At 36.0% G+C, this 21,133-nt stretch overlaps 1 protein-coding gene across 3 annotated transcripts in view; it reads right to left on the bottom strand.

Annotated features, from left to right (window-relative positions):
- Nucleotides 1-21,133, bottom strand: part of LOC133849593 (innexin shaking-B) — a 105,450-nt gene that overhangs the window by 19,689 nt on the left and 64,628 nt on the right. For 2 of the 3 annotated variants that reach the window (XM_062285777.1, XM_062285779.1), the window contains 2 exons: nt 18,782-18,915; nt 18,533-18,722 (listed from right to left, as the gene is read on the bottom strand). In XM_062285777.1, the coding sequence (XP_062141761.1) occupies nt 18,533-18,722; nt 18,782-18,915 (324 nt within the window). Of the gene's footprint in view, nt 1-1,986; nt 2,916-6,568; nt 6,873-18,532; nt 18,723-18,781; nt 18,916-21,133 lie in introns of those variants that run through there. The other variant, XM_062285778.1, reaches the window with a different exon arrangement.

Genomic DNA, 21,133 nt, shown 5'->3' with positions numbered 1-21,133 from the left:
AATAGCAACTACAACAATAAGTAGCACAAATATTTGGGGATTTCAAATTTGTATTGAAAAGAAAAACGAACGAGTTCATACAACATACACATGTATACGTATATGTATATTGTATGTAGTATATACAATACAATCTCGGATACAAGTGTGTGCACAAAGTATGTAAGTAGATCACAATGGCACACACACAAAAATACTCTCTTACTTAATTACTTAATCCATCAAATTGTTCTGTTCGCCACACGACAATAAACTCATCTGTGGCATGTAATTACTCGACCGACTGGCGATGACTGAAATAAAGGCCAAAATAGTATCGAGAGCGGAGAGCGGAGAGTGGAGAGACGAAGGCGAAACAAAGACTTGCAAGCAGTTGCAATGCAACCAAAATAAAATATATATTGTATATGCATTGCATACAATATTGCGGCTGCATCTCTACATTGAGACTCCTATCAATTGAAACCCATTTAAATTTCTTTATAGATTTTTGATTAATAGATTCCTTTCTGCTGAACTCAAGTCCATTTACACTTTGTGCAAACATTTTTCCCTCAAAAGGTTGATTACAAATTCATTTTGTTGGCGATCTCCTCAAAGAGCTTCTTTCTCTCTGTGTGTGTGTCAAATGCAGTCAATTACAATGCCAATATTATAAATATAATTCCTCAAACATAACTCTATGACTCAGTATAAAATATAACATTATTTAAATGCCTACAACATTATTACAAGTATATAATTATATGAAATTCATTGTAAACAATATCTCAGAAATATTATAATCATTAATATACATAAATATAAAATAATCTAATTATATGAACTCCATTTTAACAAACAATTAAAAAAGCAACCGTCAAGTGTGCTCGACTGCGAGATACCCTCTACCTATTTTGAATAAACCCATATTTTGAAAATATTCAATATTGACTTCGCAATTAAACTTAATTATCACTTAACTTTCACGACCTAATGCGATTTTGCTCTAGAACTTCTATGTGACGATTTACTGTATTCGTGCTGCGTCATTTTCTACTCTTCCTCTTCCTCTTCCCCTTGTTTTTCTTGTTCTTCTTAAATATATAATCATCGATATAGGCAGAGGAATGCAGAATTGGACCGGCTTATGCAATAATAGATGCATATTGGTAATCAAGGGGATATCTCTAAAACATCTTTAATATTTCAAATCTTATACATTTATTATTTTTAATATATATTTTATTATAATATAATATATGTAGTATACATCGAATTCTTCATTTCATTACTAATTAATGAATAAATATCTCAGTAATGATATAATTTTTATGAAAATATCATTCTGATTAGTACTTTGAATTGCAAGCTACAACTTGAATTCTTTGAAATTCACTTTGAATAGCAGCTACAATAAATCAAGAACCGAAACTTTCGGTTATATTTAATTTTTGTGAATTCTCTAAAAACTTGAATTAAATTTGTTTATATGCTAACGCTAACGTTCAATTGCTTTCGATTTGTATAAATATAAAATAAACACAGCCTACGTTGCGTATACGTATTTTTGTGCAAATTCATTCGAATCATGTTTATCGTTAATTATCTCGCTTAAATTGCATAATAAGAGAGAGAGAGAAATCTTATTTAAATAGGGTCAAAGCTGCAGTAGTAAAAATTATATTTTGTTTTAAATATACAAAATATTTCAAATAATTTTCAGCTCTATAAAACATTTTTGTTTATCGAACTTACACGAATGAAGCAACACAAATCATTGATGTATTAGCAAGTTTTGTTTCTTGGTTTATTATGATGATGATGATCATTATTATGGATATTATAGGATTTACATTTTGACCAATTTGAACTAATAAATGAGATTTAGGAAAACTTGTGTTTGGAAATGTTGAAAATTTCGTAAAACCTTGCGTCGATTTACATTGCTTGGCTGCTTGGCTGCCCGCAGAGAGTTATTATTATTTATGCGATGCCGAAACTCACCTGAAAAAATAGGCAAAAGCACACCCACTGATAGTATTTGTAGTGTTTCTTATCGGAGGGATCGCCATCGGAATTACCAATACCCGGGTATGGCACCGAAACGCCTTGTTTTTTCAAAAATAAACTCTTGAGCGTATACGTCGATTGGATCCAACAATGTGTGTTGAGCACATCCTCTGGAATATCTTTGGTGTGTACACAATCAATTGGATTACCCACATACTGGCGTGTGGTTATAATTAGCGAGAATGACATCAGAATCATCACAGTTATTGAGTAGTGCAGGCGGAATACTATCGAATCGGTTTTAACGTGACTGACCTTTACAAGGTTTTTCAATCCACGAAATATATCTAACATGGTTTGTTAAACACAGAGAGTGCTCGTCGACTCTTTTACCAAGTCTCAATTGGTATCTCTGTGTTGTTGCTGTGTTGTTGGTGTGTGTGTTTTGATATATATATTTATATAATATCGAGTTCGTTTTTGTGAAAAGGGGGAAGTTTTTCTCTTCTCTTTTCTTTTCTTCTCTTTATCTTTATTTGTTGTGCTGCCTTAAGGCCTGGGCGGGATTGGAGTTCTTTCTCTTGCGCGGCAATCCCATCATCGGCAGCTGATCAGCTGAGATTAAGATGAAAGTGGCTGCTGTTGTTGGGATTCGTTGTGTGGTATTCTTTTTTTGTCTGCGTTGCTGGATTCGTTCGACACTTGTTTGTTATGCGTTTCCCTTTCACGGAACTTGGCATTTTTGGGTGAATTCTTTTCGATTTATGTTTTGTTTTGGTTTTGATTTTGATTTTGATTTTGGTTTTACTTTTGTTCGTTTTCTTATTTTATTTTCTTTTCAGATTTACGTTTGAATTTGTTGTGCATTGTTTTGGTTTTGGTTTGAACTCAAATCTGATCACCGATTGGCATTCCAATTCTTACTACAACAACGATGACGATGACAATCAAAATAAATTGTACGAATCAAACATTGAAACGTGCGAAATTTGTTTTGTACGAGTTTCTCTTGCGATTTGTTTATTGAAAAGCAATTTTTGAAGTAGTTCAACTCACTAAGCTACAAATATTTATTTTATCGACAACCACTGAAATTTCGTAATCAAACAAAACAAATAAAAAACGCAAAAAATGCGGCATTAAATGGACTTTAGTTCAGTTTAGTTCAGTTCAGTTGATTTCTGTTTGGTTCAGTTCGAAGGGTTGCCATTCACCCCCCTCCTCATCCCGTTTCACCCCTCAACGCAGCCATTCATCTATCTTTCCATCGATCTATATACATATACATATACATATGTATATGGATGTATGTTAATAAATTTATGCTCACGCAGCTGGCTACACGAAATAAACAGTACAGAACAGAGCGGAGAAACAGTAAAATTAAAAATTGCAATGTTTATAAACAAATTTGAGGCGAGTCTGCTGAAGGCATAATAAAAGCGTAGACGTAGCCCGTAGCCCGAAAAAAACTATGTCTGTCTATGCGTCTCGACAACGACGTTGCGTATACGCACACGTGGCCCAATAAAGCAGCGCACAAAGTCAATGGCGAAGGCTTTTTGCCATAATTAACGCGCCATCAAGTGTAGAGAAGAGATGATCGATCGATCGGTGGATCGGTGACTGAAGACTCCATTTGCTATTGATTAACAGAAGTCTAAGAGTGTGCGTGCGTGCGTGTGTGTGTGTGTAAATACTTTAATCTAAATAACTTTACTATGAAGAAGATCGAACTCAAGGCCCCGTGAAAGAAAACATTTCGTAACGCCGCTGACAGCAGCAAATCGCATAAGTTTTATTCCAGCATCAACATTTTCTGCTCTCTTGTTTGTATTCGTCTATTCTTCTGTTGTGTTTTGTATTTTCGTGTTGAATTTGTAATTTGTTGCTCCTCTTCTCTTGTTGTAGTTGTTGTTGTTGTTGTTGTTGCCAGCAAGCACCCCGTTGTTGTTTATAGTATAAGATGATACGCTTTTAGCATCGTCGACTACTGCACTTGACATTTCAACAAATATTTTCGGTGCGAGGGCATTTGGAAGAATGCCAAGCATGCTCCATGATAATGCCCAGTTATTCCAAAATTCCAAAATTCCCAAATTTTCCCCGATTTTCCTCGAAAAGACTTTCACGAAATGTTATTGTTTGTTGTCGCTACGCATGCCTAATTAAGTTAAACGAGTTCTAATTCGATTTCTTCTCTTCGCACTTCGCACTTCCCACTTCCTCACTTTTTCAATTCTCATTTCAATTTTCCAGTTCCCTCCTTCGACAAAGAGGCGCTAACAATGCGCGTCTAAAATTAAATACACACGCATCTATAATTATGATTTCAAATTGTGCGCCAGACAAAGACAAAATATGAACAACAACAGCAACAACAACAGCAACAGCAACAACAACAACGATGAAGGCAATTAGAAGAAGAGCAGCTATCAAACGGGAATCCCAAAACTCGGCATTCTCCCCTCTTCAAATGACTAATTGGGTTTTCCTCGGCGCCTGACAAATGTGAGCAATGACCAAAAATCTCGAGGAAAAATTAGCAGCGATACTAAATATTTGCGTGGTCATAAGTGAATATGAATACAAAGGCGAAGGCGAAGGCGAACAAAACAAAAATATACATCATTCTAAAGAAAAATGAATATGAATATTAATATTAATATTGAACTAAACTAAAACCGAAGCACTTTTTAAACTACTTCACTTTGAAACCAAAATATACATTTTTGTAATTATTATTTTTCGAACTTTGATGAAATTATTGCATTCAAAATATTTTACAATTTTGTATTTATTCATTTTCGAATTTTGATGAAATACTTGCAGCAAAAATATTACAACAAATTTTTTTTTTGGCTAAGATCGTTTAATTTACATCAATTTATCATTTCATTTTGAAACCAAAAATAATCCAGAATTTCGTATATATTCTTTTTCAAAATTTGATGAAATTATTGTAGAAAAAATATTAAAAAAAAAATAATAGCTTACATATATTTTTCATAATCTACAATATTGTATTTATTCTTTTTCGAATATTGATAAAATTATTGCAGTAAAAATATTCAAAAATAATGTATTTGAAAATCTTGTAATTTACATAAATTTGGAAAAGAAAATAAACTACAATTTTGTATTTATTCATTTTAGAATTTCGATGAAATTATAACACAAAATTTGTGTTCTAAGATCGCTTAATTTACATAAATTTGTCATAGGATTTTTTCATGTATTTTTTTGTTGGTTTCCTAAGCTTCAGTTGTCATAGATTTTTGGCTTGCGGTTGCGAGGCATTTTAATAACAACAACAACAACAACAACTAAAAGAAATATAAACAAAAGCAGAAAACACAACGATTTTGAAATAAGTTGTGAACGTGGAAATAAAAATATGAAAAGCAAAAAGACGCGCCACAGACATTTTGAGGTTGATAAGATTAAGTTCTTAAAGCATATCATATGCCGAAATACTATATATATATATAGACTATATATATGCAGTTGGAGGTAAATGTCGATCTTGAGCAAAATGTAGAATAGATCAAACGCTTGGCATATTTACTTAAATCAATAAGTCTTCGCTTGCTGCCAACAAAGCAGATTTGATTTGAAATTAATGAGAATGCGAAAAATACGAAAAAAAACGAATAACATTTTATAAAAAAAACCCTCAGAAGACACTCAATTTCCATGCCATAATTAACTCAATAGCTGATTGCTATACTTTATTAAAATTCGATTGACCGAGGGGGGAAGGGGAAGGGGGGGGGCCAATGGCCCAAAACAAATGAGATGAGTATTAAAACACTTTCAACGCTTTTACAAACAAGAGACCTGGACCCAATTTATCATTCGAAACTAAGTGTGAATGATATAAAGCAACAACAAGAACAACAACAATAGCAAGAAGAGGAAGAGCAGTCGCAGTCGACGTCGACGTCGCCGTCGCCGTCGCCGCGTGTATAAAATATAAAAATAAAATGAAAAATTAAAATTTTTGTGTACGTAAAAACGTTTCGACAATCACTGAGATCTCTGCCCCAAAGGCAAACATGTTCGCTTCTGTTCTGTTCTGTTCTGTTCTGCGAATGTGTATTGTATTGAATGAGGTGGGCGTGGTCGTTTTCGAAGGCGCAAAATCGTGGGTGATTGAACACCCAAAAGAAAACGCAGAGATCTCTCTCTCTCTCTCTTCTCCTCTCATCCACACTAATCGCGCATCATGTGCACCGAACACACAAAAAAAAACATAGAAAAATATTGCAAAAATAAAAACAAAAGCCATGTGAATTCGGTGAATGTGAAACTGTTGCCACGACCACCAGTTTTTGGCCATCATAAACACATGGCCGGGGTCCATTTAGCCAAGTCCGTTTATTTACTTTGTAGAGTTAATTATGATGGAGCGCGGTTGGGCATGATGCATATCAAACGACTACAACAACAACAAAAAAAATTGGAAAAAAACTGAGCAACTGATGATGAGAACTCGTATCACAAATTTTGCACAACAAGTGAATAAATTTCGTTTTTCATTTTTCATTTTTTGTTGTTGTTTTTTTCGTCATACGTTTGCATTCGTCGGTCGCGTCTTTGCCACGGACGCGCACGAGGCTTGATGCGAACGGTTGCATCAACATCATCAGCATCGGGATCACGTGTGGCAGGCAGACATCATCACTTCACACACAGGACTCTTCACATTTTTCGATCGCACTTTTTAGTGTGTCTCCAAAAAAAAATGAAACAAAAAAACATAAAACGAAAACTTGCTTCACTGGCCAATAAACCGAACCGAGACACGAACAGGAAAAAAGAGTTGAAATTGAATTACAAAAAAAAAAAAAAAAAAAATTGAAATTAAATATAAAATATGAAAAAGAGAAAGAGAACTTGGGTCGTCGTCGTTCCGTTCCCGTTCCGGTTGTCGAGTTTCTCGTCGATACGCGCCGTGTGTTCGTTGTTCGACGGTTTTGTGGCAATTGTCGGCCTGCTGTTGTATCTTGTGTGTTGTGTTTGCTCTGTTGCCTGTTGTTCGGCTTTCTGTTTTCTGTTTTGTTGGCTTCGAGATCACAGAAAAAAAGCGCGCGCGCGTTCGCCTCGCCAACCAAAAAGACACTGCGGAAATGGCCGCAACGTTGCCACGTCCAGGTTCAGTTCTGTGTTGCCACTCACTCTCTCTCTCTCTCTCTCTCTTTCACTTTATCTGTCTCTCTCTCGACAGATCTCTGTCAACATTTTCCCTTGCCAGCAGCAGCTGCCTCTCTGCCTTTGCTCCTTCTCTTTCTAGCTGCGCTCGCTCTATCCGATTCATCCCACTCTCCCTCTCTCTCGCTCTCTTTCTCTCTCGCCATCTATTTATGCTCGCGCTCTCTCACTCGCGAGCCACACACACTTCCGGCTGTTGTTGTTGTTGTTGTTGATGTCTCTGTCTCAGTGCTTTTTCTATGTTGCATTTGGCGGTCGGCTATTTCTTCCATCTTCTCTTTGCAAGTATGCGTGTGTGTGTGTGTGTGTGTGTGTGCTAGTGTGTGCGTGTGTGTGAACGGGCTGTTGCTTGTTGTATGTACTGTGTGAATGTCTGTTTGGTCCGTTGTTGGCTGTAAACAACAATGAACTGACGACAACGTTCGATAGACTCGGCCACAACTACAACGATGCCTTTTCTGCTGTCGCTGTTGCTGTTGCAACAATCTGTGGCCAGCAGCATGCCAAACACTCACTACACAGACTCAGTTACACACCAACACATACACACACACACACACACGCGACAATAGACCGCTCCAGCATGAGCATTAGTGCCATGGCGATTGGCAGACCGCCTAACCAAATGCCGATGGGCTCGCGAAGCCTTTGAAGGCACAGTGGTGCAAGATCCGTGATAAATTGTGCACTCCAATTATGTTCTCATATTTACGAACATTGAGAGCTAACTGATTCGTATATTTTATTACATTTTGATGCATTTGTGTTAATTAAAAAAGTAATAAGAAATAAAAACAAAATATAAATATAAATATAATATACAAATACAAATATATGAATATCTTTTAATGTATAGGTGCGAATAAAATATACTGAATAATTTTTATTAAACTTGTGTGTATTTCGAATTAATAAAATAACGAGTTTAAAAAAATTTTTTATGTATAAAAGAAGTAATTATATTACTTTAATAATATATTTATAGACATTGTGGAAAGATGAAGAACATTACAATAATGATAGACATAAGAAATGCCATCAATAAAAAAAAAAAAAATAAAAATGTTAAGTTTTTGAAATTATGATAATAATTTCATTGCAGTTAATGTAAATACCATCCTTATATTTTAAAATAATATATATGCACATATATATAATATACACAATATATTTTGAATTATAGCAAAAAAAAGGAATTGTATTATATTATATATTATATATTTAGTTATTATATTTTAAATATTTTATATATTGAAGAGAAGTCTAATTGCAAATGCAAATGTTATCCACGTTTTTAAATTACTAAATTCTAATTAAACAAAATTGTAAATTCCAAATTTCATTATTTTTAATGTTGAGATACACTTCTTGAATATTTACTTGTATTTTATGTATTTAATGTTTTATTAAAAACTAATGCTCCAATACTTATATTTATTATTATTAATTTATTTCGGTATCTTTATAAAATAATTATTATTTTGATTGAATGTTTATTTTTATTTATTATTTATTTATTTACTATTTATAATCTAATTACTATTTATTATTATTTTGAACAAACTCTAAATAAATGGTGCGCCAAGACATTTATTTGTTTTCAGATATTATCAATTTATTCAAGTGACTTCACTTCCTCAAACACATTTTTGCTCAATTATTAGTAGTAAAAAGATGAAAGTTTTTGGAAACAATTGAATTGATTGGAATCACTGTGCTTGACCCAAACTATTTACATGATGTTCATATTTATTTCGCGCACTCACGAGACGTCCGCAACTATCAACAGCATGGCATACACAGACACACATACATGGGCAGAAGAGATATCAACAAAAAGCCCATAGCAAAAGTCAAAAGACTGAATGCAAATAGAAAACAGCGGAGACAACAGCAGCTGTGGATGCGAATCGGAGTTGGAGATGGAGTTGAAACTAGAGATGGGAAGGAGAAGCTGTCCAGCTGTTTGTCTAGTTGTCTCTTCATGTTGTGTGTTGCTTGTGCGATGATTTCCGCTCATTATTGCTGCAATCAGGCAGACAAAGGACATGCACAGGACATGGCCATGGCCATAGAATTTATGCGTGTTTTGATTTTTGCACCCAGACACCATGTGCAGCATATCAATAAGGTCTGCAAGGCTTGGGGACAAACTGAGAGCGCGGAGAAAAAAAAATTGAAGCGAAACTGTTGTCTCACATCCGTGGCGATTTGATTAAGTTGTCATTTGTCGCAGCACAAACACAAAATGTCGCCATGATGGACAGCTGCCGCATCGTCTATTTAGTATCCATTCTCTGCTCTTCTTCTATTGGCATCTGCATCCACAATAAGCGAGTATTATGAATGGTGAATGGACTTGGGGATATACTCATTCCCTTACTCGGTCCATTAAAATTCAATTGGTTTTGGGGAATATCTAAGCTATGTACGTGAGCAGCCTTCTTAAGACAAAAGCAATGCATAATTCGGCCATTAAAATGTTCCTTCTTTTTTGGTGCTTTTAGTGCAGTTGCAGGCGGCGCGACGTCTGAGCCGGAAAAACGTCTCGCTTCATTAATGCACAAAGTACACAAATGCGGATATCGCAGATAGCCGGATTTCTATCCAAATGCACAACAACACTGAACACTGAACACTCAACACTCAACACTTTGTTTTCTGGGCCCTGCGCCAAATCTTGCATTTTTGCTCAATTATGCCGAGAAGCGAAAACTGAAGAAACAGACGCTAAGCAAAAATGCATTCTTCTCAAATGATTATGCTGTTGTTTTTTAACCTTGGGCAATGACATTATATTTGGCAATGTTTTCGATATAAAATTTTGCCGAAGTCAAAGATGAGTATCTTTTAATGATAAGAAAAGTATCAAAGATGAGATGATCTTTGATCCCAATCAAACAAATTTACAAGTAAAGAAATTGTCAAATTTTAACTTAAAGCAGTAAATACAGTCGTACAATATATTCTATATATATATTTTACCTATCTTACTGTTAGAGCACAGCAAAAAGATATTACAAGAAAAATATTTAGGAAACTGTATTGTCATTCCCCATTTTTCGCGATTATTCTTAAGAACTCGCTTAATATCAAGAAGGAACACGCGATAAAAAAAAAACATGCGTAATTTTGTAGATAAGGAAAGCAGCGTATCAGTAGTTCATTTAAAAATACACACAAACTATCTATGTGAAGCTCTTCTGCTTGACCACACCCACTTAGCTCATCCGCCCACACAAATTTCTTAGTCCGCCGCCTAGTCAAACATTTACACAGCATATGGCAGACATAGCTTAAAATTTTTGGCATTGACTTTTTCGATACATCCCTTAATGCCTTGCATTTCTGTTCAACTGTTATGCAACAGTTGAGTATAAGCACCAAACCAAGCTCAGAAATCTTTGTGAAGCCTGCCTGTCTGACCACGCCCACTTACCTCATCCGCTGTCACTAATATCTCGGTCCGCCTCCTATTCAAGTTGGCACACACAATTTGGTAGACATACATTAAAATTTTTGGCATTTAATTTTCACACTCGATCAGTTGCAAAGCCTTCAAAAAGTGGTCAACGTTTGAGTAATAGCTGCGTATAAGCCGAACTGTTGAGTAGCAATTCATTAGAAGCAAACACACACATCTGAACATTGATTTGTGAGTTAAGAATTCTTTGTTAAGTTCTCCTGCTTGACCACGCCTACTTACCACATTCGCTCATACTAATATCTTGGTCCCCCGCCTAGTCAGATTTAGACACTGAATATGGCGCAGATATAGTCAAATTTTTGGCAAGCCTTTTTTTCAAGCGATTGCTTGCGATGCTCTGAAGTTCTGCACAACTGTTCAGCAAGAGTTGCAACTGTTCAGCAACAGTTGATCAACTACCTCTTAAGCAAACTGCGCGAAATCTCTGTGAAGTTCGCCTTCCTGACCACACCTACTTATTCCTTCCAGACACACGAATTTCTTGGTCCGACGTCTAATCAAACTCACACACAGAATATGAAGCACATTGTAATTCTGCACAACTGTTGAGTAACAGTTGACTCAATGGCCATTTAATAAAGCTCGGTAATTTTTGTGAAACTGCCTTCTCTTAACAACGCCCCTCAGCCCCGACTTCAATAATATCTTGGTCCGACGCCTAATCAAACTCACACACAGAATATGAAACATATTCAGTAAAATTTTTGGCAACGACTTTTTCATCTAATCGTATTACCAGCAGCTTAATCTGTTCACTTCTTGTATTGAATTCATCTTGACTACCTTACTGACTAAACCATCTTCGATTTATCTTTTGCACAGCTAAAACAACATAATGCTTGTAGTGAGTAAAGCTGAGCAATCTTTGGGACACCTGGGACTCCAGATTGGAATGTTAAAATACTTAAAGTAATGTTGTTCAATACGAACATTGTAATGGATATTTTGTGTGTGTTGTGGTGGTGATCAACACCCACATGCGATGGAGCTCGTAAAAATGAAAATAAAATCAAAAGAAATCAAATGAAATGAAGAGGAAATGAGGAGAAAGAGAAAGAAGAAAGAAACCGCACAAGCAGATTTAATGGCTGATGGACAATTTGATTCGTTAAGATCTGGTCGAGATGTCAAACGGTTGCGTCAGTTGTTGTTGCGATCAAAAAGAAATATGATTTGTTAAATAGGATATTATAATTTAACGACATGCTTTTGCCGGGTATTCCCCAGAGAGAGAGAGAGACGCGTACAAATAATTTTTTTTGGCCACACACACAAAATGCCTCGTAAATTAAGTGATTCTTGTTCCTCTCTTTTTTATTCTTTATATATGTATGATATATATTTTCTTGGCGCCTTTCGCCTTTAGGTTGTGCACAGACTTTGATAATAAATTAATACGCATATCAGGCAGATCATGCATCAAATTGATAAAAGACAACGCTCAATTTAATGCGTGCCTGCCACCCCCAAAAAGGAAGAGCAATCCAAGCAATTAACAACGGCAGCTCCCGCTGGCTTCCCTTGGTGCCTCCCACATGTCTTTTCAGACCTCAGATGCGTGCCCATCGGGAGAAGTTTAATCGGGGTCAAGCGGTTGCATTCCCCAAAAATAGCGCAGACATACGAAAAATAATAATAACAAGCATACACTGATGTGGGAGGAAACTGTGCTGCCTGCAGTTAGAGTAAAAGTAAAAGAATTGATAAGTTCTGTGGCGCGTGCTCCAAAAATAGTTGCGCACTTTTACAGCCGCCACGCAATGCACTACAAAGAAAGAGAAAGAGAGCAAGAGAGAGAGAGAGAGAGAGAGAGACGACTCTAAAGTCTGGAGTCTTCTGTCTGGACAGCGGGGAGTTATGGATTTATCAGCGTCTATATCGATGTCTATGCCGCATTAATTCATAATCATCATCATCAATACTCTGAACAATGCGTTGTTCGCATTGAGATTTTGGCGCCGCAGACTCCCAAGTGAATTCGACTAGACTAACGCAACCCCAGCCACACCTGTCGCAAGCAGACCAGACGATGCAACAGTTGCATCGTCGGCAGATGCTTGCTTACGTTAGGTCAGGACTCAGATAGAATTGTCTACGATGAAATATTCAATAAAGTTTACTATTTCCATTTAATAAATTACGAAACTCTGTGAAACTCTTCTTCAATAACCATTTGATGTTTAAATATATAATCGAAATGGTTCGGAAAGTTTAAGAAAACGTTAATTCAGGTCTCAGTTCATGAAATTTTCAATAAAGTTTATTATTCTCATGAAATAAATTATGAAACTTTGTGAAACTCTTCTTTGATAACCATTTGATTTTTAGCTATATAATCGAAATGGTTCGAAGAGCTCCTAAACGTTAGTTCAGGACTCAGTTAGAAGTGTTTAAGATGAAATTTTCAATAAAGTTGAATATTTTAAAGACTTAAATTATGGAAACTCTTCTTTAAACCCCATTTGATATTAAGATCTATATATTTTCGATAATTTCGATTTCGAGAAGCGCCAAACAAGAAATCTACTAAACTTCATATAAGGTAAACTTCATCAATATTAAAGTAAGACGAAATGGTTAGAAAGGCTCTAAAGCAGAAATCTGCCAAACTTTATATATTTTATACATATTAAAATAAGGCTTTTAAGAACTAAATGGACATCTTTGAAATTTCACAGAAATATCAATATTTATTTTAAAAACTAAATGGAAATGTTTTTTTTTTGTTGCGAAACTCTGCTTCAATAATAATTCGAGTCTTAGATATCAATCAAAATGAAGAGCTTTTCAACTCTGAAACAAGAAACTTTATTGTTATATATACTGAAATTAAAAACTTTAAAATCTCTCCTCACTAACAATAATACTATCGTACATTATTATACTAATAATAATCTGGCAACTCTGTAATCACCAATTACTTATACATACATATTTAATAAAGTCAGTTCATATGCACACATCACGCAACGCATACACAACATTATTGGCGACGAGGAGAAAAATTCGAAGAAAAATAAAATAAAAGTGAATCGTGTCGCGTAGTCGTTGATATTCATCAAGATGCCGGCAGATGAAAATTTAATACAAGCAATTCTTGCTCAACAGCAAGAATTTACAACAGCGATATTGCAGCAGCAACGCAATTGGATGCAAGAAATATTAGAAAAGAACGCAGCTCCAAATGTGAGTGATTCAAGCCACGCGGGTGAATCTCTGTGTCCTCCATTTCATGTATTTGACAAAGAAATACAAAATTGGGAGTCATATCTCGAACAATTATCGCAACATTTTAATGCATATTCGGTCAGTGCAGATCAAAAACAAAAAGCTTATTTTCTTTCGTGGTGTGGTGTAACAATATTTGAACTCATAAAAAATCTGTTCGGCACTAACAATTTGAACACATATACATACAAACAACTCACAGACAAGCTCACAGATCATTTCACAACGAAACGACACATTGTGGCAGCTCGGTACGAATTCTTTAAAAGAGGAATGCAACATTCACAAACACATAGAGAGTGGGTAGCCGATTTACGCGGGATCGCTCGTGAATGTCAGTTTGTATGTAAATCGGAAGGTTGTTTGTCAAAATATGTAGATGAAATGATACGAGATCAGATCATAGTACATACTCCATACGATGCAGTTCGTGCATCTGCTCTTCAGAAGTCACAGCCAACTCTGGAAGATGTGCTCATAGTTGCAGAAACCTATGAGACAACGACAAAAACCGTAGCAACGCTGAAAGAAAATGTTGAAAAAAATATTCCACTTAATGCAGTAAACGCGTATTCAAAGAACTCGAGAGTTACCAGCTCAAACAAAAACGCATTAAAATCGTGCTCGGGTTGTGGACATTCTCACAAAAGAGAGAAGTGCAAGTTTCGCGATGCTGAATGCCATAAGTGCGGTAGAAAAGGACATATAGCTGTCGTCTGTATGTCAAAGCAAGACAAAACACAGTTGCGAAATAGATTCCAAGGCCAAAAACAAAACAAAAGCGAAACAAACGAAATAGAAGCAATAGAAGCAGTGAACAGTATTACAGGCGTAGTAAAAAGTGAAATGAACAAAAAAGTCATTGATCTTGAAATACTTAAACAAGTGATTTCATTTCAAATGGACTCAGGAGCAACAGCTTCTGTAATTAATTCAAATACATATGCGCTTTTAAAAACCAGTATTGCACAAGTGCTCGCGAGTGTTACATGCGTTTGGACATACACCAATTCCGTTACTCGGAGAGCTGCACACTGTCGCGAAGTGTGGCAAAAATGAAAAAGAAATAATCATAATTGTGGCAAATGTGGAACATTCGACCAATCTTTTCGGAATGGATTTATTCAAAACATTCGGGTTTGATATAATGCCAGTGTCGAACATTAATGAAGTGCGCAGTAACGAAGTGAGTGACATCTGCAAAAAATATAAAGACGTATTTGAATCAGCAATGGGAGCTATCAAAGACTTCAAAGCCAGCATAGTCCTAAAATCGTCAGCAACGCCAAAATTTTACAAAAGCCGCCAAATTCCTTTCGCACAAATTGAGCAATTCAAGGCAGAAGCAGACAGGCTCACACAAGCCGGAATATGGAAACCAGTCAAGTTCAGCAATTGGGCATCCCCAATTGTTCTAGCACCAAAACCAGGTGGAGCAATTCGGATTTGTGGCGACTTTAAGCAAGCAGTAAACGCACAAATCGATGTGGAACAGTATCCGTTGCCTACAAAGGAATCTCTATTTCATATCATCCGTCATGGTAAGCAATTTAGCAAAATAGATCTCAAGGATGCTTATCTACAAATGGAACTGGATGAGGAATCCAAGAAAATCATGGTCGTGAACACACCGCTGGGGCTTTTCCAATATCAGCGTCTTCCATACGGGATAGCCAGCGCACCAGCAATCTTTCAAAGATATTTAGAGCAACTTCTAAAGGGGATAGAAGGTTGTGGAAATTATCTGGATGACATCATCATCTCAGCGCCGACCAGTGAAGAACATTTAAAGAGAATAGACCAAGTTCTAGCAATCCTTCAGGAAAATGGAATTAGATGCAAAATCGCGAAATGCTTCTTTTTCGAAGATGAAATTGAATATTTGGGACGGAGAATTAGCGCACATGGAATTCTTCCAGACAGCTCAGGCCTAGAAGCGGTTAAACTACTGAAACCTCCTGAGAATCTGCAGCAATTGGAAGCATTTATGGGTAAAGTAAATTACTATTGCAACTTTATTCCAAATTATTCGCAATTGGCTGCTCCCATGAACCAACTTCGCAGAAAAAATGTAGATTACACGTTTGGACCTCAGCAGCATAAAGCATTTACGGATTTAAAGTCGCACATTATCAATGCAACGCAACTAGCCCATTTCGACGAAAATTTACCGCTAATACTTGCAACTGATGCATCATCGTTTGGTATTGGAGTAGTGCTTTCCCATCGTCAGCATAACGGCACAGAAAGACCAATAGCTTTCGCTTCAAAAACTTTAGACAAACACCAGGTGAAATACAGCCAAATCGAAAAGGAAGGACTTTCTATAATCTTTGGAGTAAAACGATTTCACCAATATTTATATGGAAGAAAATTTACGTTGATAACAGATCACAAGCCACTTGTAACTATTTTCAATCCAGGCAAGCATCTTCCTTCGATGACATCAAATAGGTTACAACGTTGGGCTATCATTCTTATGGCATACACCTTTGAGATTCAATATCGTGCAACAGCAGCACATGGCAACGCCGATGCTCTTTCACGCCTTCCAGTAGGTATGGACTCAGACTTCGACAAAGAAGAGGAAGCCTGCAACACAGTTCTTGAATCGTCACCGCCCATTAATGCTGACACAATTCACAAACACTTAAGCAACGACAAAGTTCTCAAACAAGTCGTACAATTCGTCACTAAAGGCTGGCCAGAAAAACTTCAACCGAGTCAAAACGATTTGTTGCCATATTTTAATCGTAGGTTTGCAATCACTACTAACCGACAATTACTTTGCTTACACACAGATGCCAGTCGTGTAATTATACCAGCCGATCTTCGCGCCCATATTCTGCAGCTCCTGCACGAAGGACATTGGGGCATTGTTCGTATGAAGCAGCTATCCAGGCAACATGTTTGGTGGCCTACCATTGACCAAGACATCAAAAATCTTGTCAATTCTTGCACCATTTGCAAATGCAACAATCCAGCACCGCCGAGAGAATATCACAGTTGGCCGGAAGCATCAACAGCTTGGGAACGTATTCACATTGACTTCGCGGGACCAATATTCGACGCCATGTGGCTAATTTGCGTAGACGCTTTCTCACAATTTCCATTTGCTGTTCAAATGCCGTCTACTACAACCGTCCACACGATTGCAGCACTATCCTCAATCTTCGCAATTGAGGGATATCCAAAAACAATAGTGAGTGACAATGGACCACAATTTACTGCTGACGCCTTCGCAGTATTTTGCAAACAAAATGGAATACAGCAGATTACTACAGCACCGTTTCATCCCGCATCCAACGGATTGGCAGAGCGTTTTGTACAGACTTTCAAATTTTCTGTAAAGAAAAATTTATCTGATGGTTTGACAGTTCGAGAAGCAGTGACCAAATACCTCGCATCCTACAGGTTTACACCAAATGCCCAAGGAAAAACCCCTGCGGAATTAATACACGGTCGACCCGTTCGAACATTATTGAGCCAAATATTTGAGAAGCCTGTGCAACACAAACATGAAGACACCAAATACAGAGTTAATCAGCCGGTCTTCACTCGAAACTTTTCAAGGGGAGAAAAGTGGATTGAAGGAATAATTGATCGTACAGTCGCGAAAATGATGTACATAGTTCGCACCAAAAGTGGCTATGTTAAACGCCATTATAATCAGCTCAAATCAAGATCCTCAAATGATAACGACGATGACAAATCAACCAACTTCTGGTTTGTACCTGACATCCCTACTAAAAGTCCAGAGTCTCAATACCAAGATGAACCGCTAAACTCATCATCCGCTCAGAAACAAGCCCCGGATACACCAGCAACCGTAACCCAACAGACCAAGGAAGTTCAACCAGCACGACGTCCATCGGGAATACCAGTCCGCCAAAGCACACGAGTTCGCCAAGGAGTTAACCGATTCCAGCCAAAAGATTTTAGAAAATCAAAAACTAACAATCGCTCTTAATTTAGGGAGGAGATGTGTTATATATACTGAAATTAAAAACTTTAAAATCTCTCCTCACTAACAATAATACTATCGTACATTATTATACTAATAATAATCTGGCAACTCTGTAATCACCAATTACTTATACATACATATTTAATAAAGTCAGTTCATATGCACACATCACGCAACGCATACACAACATTTATATATAGTATATATATTAATTTAAGACTGTTTTAAATACCACTAAAATATCAGTTAGATATCCAATTCAATTGAAGTGCTTGCAGCTTTCGAAAAAAGCTGTCTAAGCTTTGGTGAAACAGTTTCAAAATATGCTGGAAGCAATTTTAAGCTTTGCTAAGGACACAAATTGCCTAAGGAACTGAAAAGTTTAGTTTGTTTCTGACTTAAAATGGACTTGTATGAATTCAAAATAAAGCGAAAGTTTTGATAAGGATAACAATGGCACGGAAAACGAAAAAGCTTTCACATGGTTTCAACACTCTCTAGCGCTTTCGATGAGCTTTAGTGCTTTCTTAGCTTTTGTTAGCTACGTCAGAAACCACGGTGAATAACTCAACTAAGGCAACTTTCGAAAGCTTATCATACAAATTGTAAATTTACCGAAAAGTAGTTAGTTTAGTTAAACTTACCTGAAAAAATAGTGTAAATGCTACCCATTGATAATATTTTGTGTGCTTTATTGTTAGAGGGCCACGCCCCTGTGAATTATGTATTCCAGGAAAAGGCACCTCTGAACCTTGCTTTTTCATGAACGCATCCACAACTGTATACGTTGAGTGTATCCAACAATATGTGTTGAGAACATCTTCGGGAATGTCTCTGTGAAATTCATGTATGATAAATTAAGTCAGATATATAAATGTATATAGTTGAATTACCTTGTGTGTACACAGTCTATGGGATTTCCTACGTACTGCCGCGTTGTCACGGCAATCGAGAATGTGATCAGTAAAATAACCGTTGCGTTTGTGTGCAGGCGAAAAACAGGTGAATCGATTTTGACATGAGACACCTATAGATCGTTTATCGTTATCGATCATCGATAGTTGTTGTATTGTGTGTTGTTGTTGTTGTTGTTTGTTTGTTGGGGCGAAGAGAGAAAACATTATTATTAAGCGAATTGGCAGAGGGGGAATTTTTGAATTGGGGGGTATAAATAGAAAAGAGTTTCAATGCAAAACTGTAATACAAATTTGCTAAGTATGTCTGTCTTCATAATTAGTTAGATTCTTCTTTTTTTTTTTTTGTGTGTGCTTTATATAAGTATTATAAGTATGTACATTTACTTATATGGCAGGTTTACTTTCATTTTCTTTCGTTTTCTGTTTTCTTTTTGTTCATCAACAATTGGATATGTTTTAAACGATTTGCCTTACAATTAAAATTAACTGACTTACAAATTAACAAATAGAGAAAAACTTTCGCTATACGTATAGTTTCCATATAGTTATTATGTATTCGTAAAAGGTATTTTACTTTGCTGATCTGAGCTGACGCACACAGAATAGAACAACACCCACTCTGAACAGTCTTTTGTCAAAATAAATGCTTTAAAGAGATTAATTTTAAAATTGTTCTATTATATAATTTTTTGTTTTTGTATTTAACAGACTGTTCAATTTGGGAGCATTCGTGTGTTAGAGAAATTGAAACAATTGATACGAAATAAATACAATTTGCAATTCGGAGTTTTCGAATTAATATCTAATTTGAAATTATCTTTTAAGTATAGTAAGGTGTCACAGAAATTTGATTTGATTGGGCCTGGCACATTCTTGCCATTACAAAACAAAAAGGAAAAACAATAATCATAAATCGTAAACGAAAAAATTGGAAATCAAGAACGATACGTAAAATTTTGGTGTGAAGTGTGAAACGAATTTCGAGTATGTTCGCTAGCAATTGAATAAAACTGCTGGGAATGCAAATTTCAATACTGACTGAGAATGATTGGCGACCACTGAAAGGATTTTTTGGGATTGAAAGTTGACTGAATCCAATATTACAATATATGTGTATATCATTTCAGTTCGGTCGCCTTCTTAATGGACTGACTACCAATTGGGGCTTTCAAAATACGTTCGAGTATTTGGAAATGGAATTTCGAGTTTGAGTTTGAGTTTGAGCTTGAATTCGAATTCGAATTTGTTCGTAACGATGACCACTTAATCGATATTTTATAAAATGTATTCACTTTAATAATGTGACTTTTTTTTTTGGCTGACTAGTATGACAAAATAGAATATCGAATAACGAACGAATAAATGAATAAATCATCTCGTGAAACAGTCTAATCACACCCATGAAATTTCGATAATAACTTATCAATTTTCTCATTATTGAATGCACAAATTTGTCGTGATGGTTTTCTTTCTTTTTTTTTGTGGTTTTTGGTTTGGATTTGGTATTTTGTTTATTTAGTTTAGTCTGCTTTTTTTTATATTTTTGGGGTGAGTTTCTTATTTTTTTTTTTGGATTTTTGTATTAGTTTTAGTTTAAGATGTTGTTTTGCTTGTTGCGTGAATAAGTGAAATGTGGTCGTCAAAAGTGTCACAAAACAAATTTGAGGCTTGAGGCTAATTTGTAGCTGAGGTGAATTGTGAGCTGAGCAGTGGTGAATTATTATTTTGTAGTTTTTTTTGTATTCAAGTTGCTTTTCAAAAGTGATCAAAGTCTAGCCCGGTGAACGGTGAACGGTGATCAGAGTGAACGAAGAAGATTCTCGATCGTGATTGTGATCGGTGATCGGTGATCTGTGATCTGTGATCGTGAAACATATGAACGTGATTTGTTGTGAGAGTTGAGTTGGCTTGTGAGCGTTGTGAGAGAGTACTGCGGGGTGTTTTTTTGTGGTGGTAGTTGTGATTGTGACACAGTGAGCAATAAAAATGTGTGCAACAGCTGTGAAAGCTGTGCATGTTATTTGTGAGAAAATTGCGAGAGATTGAAATTACTGAGATATAGATATATTTGATATATATATATATATATTTAGAGAGCGATAACGAGAGACAGAGAGTTAGAGAGATAGTTAGAAATAGAGAGAGAGAGATAGTGAGAGTGATTGAATATGAACGTGAGAACGTGTTGAACACAGAAATTAACATATTCCAACAAAAGAAACAAATAAAAAGAATATTATATACTTAGATAGTTGATAATAGTAGATGGTGGGTGAACAACTAGATGAACTTGAATTGAATGGATAAAAATATGTACGAACAGATTTT

This window comes from Drosophila sulfurigaster, chromosome X (genome assembly GCF_023558435.1).
Source record: "Drosophila sulfurigaster albostrigata strain 15112-1811.04 chromosome X, ASM2355843v2, whole genome shotgun sequence".
NCBI classification, from domain to species: Eukaryota; Metazoa; Arthropoda; class Insecta; order Diptera; family Drosophilidae; genus Drosophila; species Drosophila sulfurigaster.
The sequence above is the reverse complement of the archived record's forward strand: the minus strand, read 5'-3'. Positions and strand labels throughout refer to the sequence as shown.